We start from the raw sequence: 5,420 nt of genomic DNA, 5'->3' as shown, positions 1-5,420 counted from the left end.
AATCAAACAGCCGGGCCCGGCGTCATAATATAGAGTGCAAGTAAGCAACATGTTCACGAAACATTTCAAACTTAACTTTGGCCCTCCAGAACCAATACTTAGTGAGCTTAAAACATATTTTCCAATACTGAAATGAACCTAAAGAAATTATAAGCACATAATAGAGGTGTCAAACACTGGGAAGCGACAAGCCGAACACAGCGGAAAGTCCGGAAACCATGCCTCTGATGACCTCTAAAAATATTGCTATAGCATGCGCACCGCCAAACGGCTCCACTTCACTAGCTTGTACTTAAAATTCCTCCTCAGAATAGAGCATGAAGTACCCTTCAGATTCACTTGTGAAATAACGAGAGGTCGAGAGACCGGCAAACGCACTATTGTCATGAACCGTAGGAGACGTATGATTTTACAAACATCTGTCAAATATTCATCTCAGAGATGTCAACAATCAGCGATTTAACCAATCATATCATGATACCAGGAGCTGGTATCATAGAACGGCGGCATCAGTAGAATGTCTACAGGTTCCCTTGGGCTCCCTCGCTTCGTTCGGGCTCACCGGGAGCCTGTTCGCAGGCTAATCCATTCTGCAACACATGACTGTAGCTTAGGGGCCTTTTGGGTGGAACAGGCCGTAGCGGAGACTGTGATCTGATGTATCTCATTTTCCTTGTTCGTCCACGAATCGCAGCTATCAGATTTGAGGCAAATAAGTCAATATGTCGTCGCTTAATATGTTTCGTGTCGTGTAATAGATCAATTTCTCCGACAAAAAGATTATCATGGTTGGCAAGATGTACATTTGGTAAACAAGTTAGACAATCCGGCAATCAACTGTTCATTAATTCTTGTGATCGTAGCTGCTAGGACGTCACCACGTGGCGTGAGTGTGGAGTGGATTAATTTGCTATTAGGGAAGGTAGGGGGGTGGGTCGGGGTATTTCAGAAATTTTATGCGAAAAAAAGTCGTAGCCCTCCCACTTCCCAGAATGGATTAATGCACGACCCTTCACAAATACCTACACAAAAACATCCAAGACAAAAACAACCGAGCTGGACTATACAACTCCGATAAGCTGTCGTCCTTGAGGGTGGGCGAGCTATCCTTGTACTTTTCCCATCACAAGATCACCTTTAAAGGGAAGAAAGCTTAAAAGGTCGCAATGATCAAAGCGCACATTGGCAGCTTGCTGTACGATTCAATGGCATGTCAACAACCTCGGCAGCCCCCCGCTAAGAAATGTACAGCAACAAGTGACCTCATCACTTTCCGAGGTTGAAACTGACTCGCAAAGTGATGTAGTACATCGAGTTGTCGGGTCAAGCCCGAGTAGTTGAAGTAACGAATCGTCACCGGAGACTGATTTTATACCAGAACCCCGCGCGGAAACATTACCGCCGTCAAAATATGGACGAAAGCGGGCACGGGTCGAGAGAGACAATTATGTTAGTGGGGACAAGATAGTTTTTTGATATAACATTTCGACACCTGTAAACAATTTAGATTAATCTCGACTGGTAGCCTTGCTTGTATATACAATTTTTAGATTTCTATACAATTCGTGTGTTTCTTAAAAAATAAGAGTCAACTAAGCGACATGGAGTAATTTTTTCCCTGCCAAAAAAAAAACTGTGACCCTCCCCCGGTTGCGAATAAAACGGGTTTGACCCTCCCCAATTTGTAAAAAGCTTACTTATGACCCTCCCCTCCGAAGCCCCGGCCCACCCCCCACCCCCTCCCCAATTAAAAACGTACCATCCCTTAGGAAACTTTGTAGTTGCCTCTGTATTAAAAGATGAAAGTTCAGAGATAAATTCGTCTGTTGGGGTGGTCAATGCCAGATCGTTAGTGCCAGTGTGAATAACGAGAAGTTGCGGAGAATCACTCAAGTCATTATGGATAATGGCCCTTGCTTTCGCGATTGTGGGGCATCTGAAGTATTCAATGTTTTTATTTGATGGGAATATCTTTGTTTCTTTCAAGATACCTTTTTATTAGATTCCTATTATAATATTGAAAATATAGTCTTAACTTAAAGTTTCTGAAAAAATGAAAAACATTCCAGCGCCGAGAAAGGAAAAGAAACTATCGAAAACAGTAAAAAAAAGTCTGCCATTTGAATGTGCTGTATATGTTGCTTTTTTACTGCTCCAATAATTGATAAAACGAATCATTTCCGTTGAACACACTGGGGATAAAAACCCCTTTGAGCGCTCATTTTAGCATAACTTCAAATATACTTGACATACCATTATCAAACTTGGCAAGTGGATAGAGGACACAAGTCCACATTTTTTGACAAAAAAAGTGGCAGAAAAATTCAGATGATGACGTCATTGTCGATGACGTCAAACCATACTCTTGATTTAAAGTTTAAAGTTTTTAACGCTTTCAAAAGAGGGCAATGAGAGAAGTTGAAAACTGAAAACCGTTTTTTAATATCTGAAATATTAAAGGAGATATGACAATTTGAACTTCAAGAAATGCTCATTCAGTAAAGCAGTGATCCCCCCCCCCCGAGATAAAATTTTCGAAATGAAAGTTCTTTTTCGTGTTTGCAACTCCACTTATATTGCAGGCTGATTGCTTGTGATGAAAAGTACGGGTATAGGCTAAAAAAATCCAAATTAAGGTCATTCATGCGTTTATAAGCAACCAAAAACTATTGTGTGACGTCACAAAAAGTTACGTTATCGATTATTGAAGAGAATAAATTATCGTTCTAAAGGCGAAAACGAAAAATCTAAAACGATACGATTGTTAGGTACACCAAGATCTTCATTTTATCGAATTCGTAGCATTTTTCAGTGAAAACTGAAGGAAGTAAACCAAGAGGGTTGAATTTAAGGAAATAGCATAGTTCCGGAGGGACACTGAAATTAATTTAAATTGTTATAATTCATAAAATACTTGTCATATTGAGAAACGGTTTTCAGTACATTGTTCTCCTAGTCGTGCTCTATCATTTGATGTGGTTTATAGTATGAAACTATAAACGTCATATATCACGTGTTGTTGACGTCATTGATTATGACGTCAGAATTTTTACATTTTCTCAGTTTTTTCCGACTAAATTGATCGAGAGAGTAATCCAAGGATATAAGCAAAGTTTAACGAAAAACAAAGCAAAATTGGTGTACTTGCACCTGTTTAGCGCTGGGAGGGGGTTAAATCCCCAGTGTGCAGATTGATGTCTTGAAAGACAATGCTGCTTTCCGTAACGCTGTCAATTTGGCCACCAACATAACATGTGAGCCGCATAATTATCATATGAGTTTAACTGGTATTGAACGATTAAGGGAATTGCCACTAAGTATGAAATCGCCACTTCTCACTTGATGTTGCGAGTTCCTTCTTTTGAATTTCTAGACGGAATCCAGCAATATTCTTTAGTTTACAGCCAGAAAAATTAGGTACATGTTTAAAAGCCTTAGAAGAAACTGTCAAAAAATGAAATTTAGTACAGGACTGAGTCAGCACCAGCACCTCGTGGATTTGATTACAAGCATGCTCAGCGTATACGAAAACAAGCCGTCAGTTTTATCATGCTATGCAGGCCTTAATGGTACTAGTGCTTGTTTTTTTTTTTTGCAGTTATGGAAGACCAAGACGAAATGTACGACTCGCTAATGGACGGGAACGCAATGGATGAGGTGATGGAAGACATTTTTATCGGAATTGAGTCTATGAAGACCAAAGACAAGTCACAACAGATGTCCATTGCAACGTTCATTGGACGTAACCGTGGTTACGGCGTGGCGTATAGCGAGGACTTGTTTATGAAGGGCATCTCGGACTGTTTGTCACAGTTGATCAAGTTCCGTTATGATGATGTGCCGAATATCACAAGGAATTACATTAAAGCTAGCACGGTGTAGTAGGACACGTAATAATCCGAATTTGTCTGGATTTGAGTTACAAAGTTGGCAAAGTTATAAAGTTCAGATTGACCAACTGACTGACTGACTGACTCACTCACTCACTCACTCTCTGACTGACTCACTGACTCACTGACTGACTGACTGACTGAATGACTGACTAACTGACTGACTGGCTGACTGACTGTCTGACTGTCTGACTGTCTGACTGTCTGACTGTCTGACTGTCTGACTGTCTGACTGACTGACTGACTGACGGACGACCGACGGACGGACGGGCGGAGTGACTGGCTGGTCAGCTGACCGACCGACCGACCGATCCACTGACCGAACAACCTACCGGCCGACCGACTTGCGGTCAGGTTTTGAGTCTCTTTTTATTGGTCACGTCAAATCAGTCAGCTCAGCAAGAAGATAATTTGCTACAGCCGTTTTACCCCAGAGTCTTGCAAAAGATAGACTAGCTAGGATTATTACAAGCTAAACCATGTTGAAGTCTTACTTATTGCTAGATACAAAGTTTTTCCCTTAGCCGTCATTTGCTCTCCCTGAATATACAATTCTATTCTGTTGCAATGGATTTCAACTGAATGTCCAATCATGGATACTTGGTCGAATATACTGTGTGTGCATTGTCACGCAATAAAAAATAAAATCAAAAACCATTCAGTGGATAAAGTCAAGAAATTGTGATATTATAGACGATAAATAAAGAAGACAGTTCTCCAAGTTTAAGGTGTGTGCGTTGTCCCAAAGTTGTTCCGCGCAAAATTATGGAGCCTACTATGGAGCCTGCTATGGAGGACCTCCTTACCCCGGGCCTCCTTAGTCCTCCAATATGGCGGCCGGAAAATAGTGTAAACATCTGGAACTTACTTTGGCTATCTAGACAACTGACTATCTGAACCGAACCAACAAACATTTACACAAGCTCTTTTCCTAATACTTTAACTCCTAAAATGGCTGAAAATCACGAGATAAGTGTATATTTTTCGACAAAGGCGGTCTTAGCTTCATGTCACGCACCGCCATAACTCCGAAATCGAAAATGCGCTGGTTTCCAAACGAAGGATGCTATTGAGCTGGAAAGTTGTGAACAGATATAAATTTAATACCTCTTATGCCTGATGAGGATAAAACCTTTAGGGGCCCTTTAGTTGTGGATTTGAGAATTTGATGACGTCACGTGCACACACTCTATAACTGAGTTTGCTTTGGTTTTAAGATGAAATATTTTATAGTTTACTCTTAACTGTCTTTGGCGTCAAGTTCAAGGCAATGCGCTGTACTTGTACGACAATACATAATGAAAACCAGAATTCAATGTACTTAACATTTTTCCCACAGTTGGTGCTGGATTAAAGTTTCTTGACCTGTAAATTTGGCTCAAAATGCTGCTTTTGATTTTTGTGATGAGCCTGAGTGAATAGTTTGCATTTGGTTTTGTGAGAGGTCCTTGGAGTTGTGGAACTTATCTCTTCTCCAGCCGCCAAAAGGCACTGACTAAACATAACAACGTAGTTATTCAGAACCAAAAC

At 40.7% G+C, this 5,420-nt stretch overlaps 1 protein-coding gene across 1 annotated transcript; it reads left to right on the top strand.

Annotated features, from left to right (window-relative positions):
- The first annotated feature begins 3,034 nt into the window (after positions 1 to 3,034).
- Positions 3,035 to 4,419, top strand: LOC145470860 (uncharacterized). Its single transcript, XM_081454742.1, has 3 exons — positions 3,035 to 3,039; positions 3,184 to 3,254; positions 3,599 to 4,419. The coding sequence occupies exons 1-3, from the start codon at positions 3,035 to 3,037 to the stop codon at positions 3,880 to 3,882; spliced, it is 360 nt and encodes a 119-aa protein (XP_081310868.1). The 3' UTR covers positions 3,883 to 4,419.
- Positions 4,420 to 5,420: the final 1,001 nt, after the last annotated feature.

Source organism: Orbicella franksi, chromosome 2 (genome assembly GCF_964199315.1).
Source record: "Orbicella franksi chromosome 2, jaOrbFran1.1, whole genome shotgun sequence".
In the NCBI taxonomy this organism is placed as follows: Eukaryota; Metazoa; Cnidaria; class Anthozoa; order Scleractinia; family Merulinidae; genus Orbicella; species Orbicella franksi.
This window is presented reverse-complemented; position numbering and strand designations above follow the sequence as displayed.

What these genes read in the sequence shown, in the direction of transcription:
- LOC145470860 (XM_081454742.1), top strand. An exon ending in TTTGGCCACCAACATAACAT is followed by an intron (nt 3,255 to 3,598) that starts GTGAGCCGCATA and finishes TTTTTTTTGCAG; the next exon opens with TTATGGAAGACCAAGACGAA.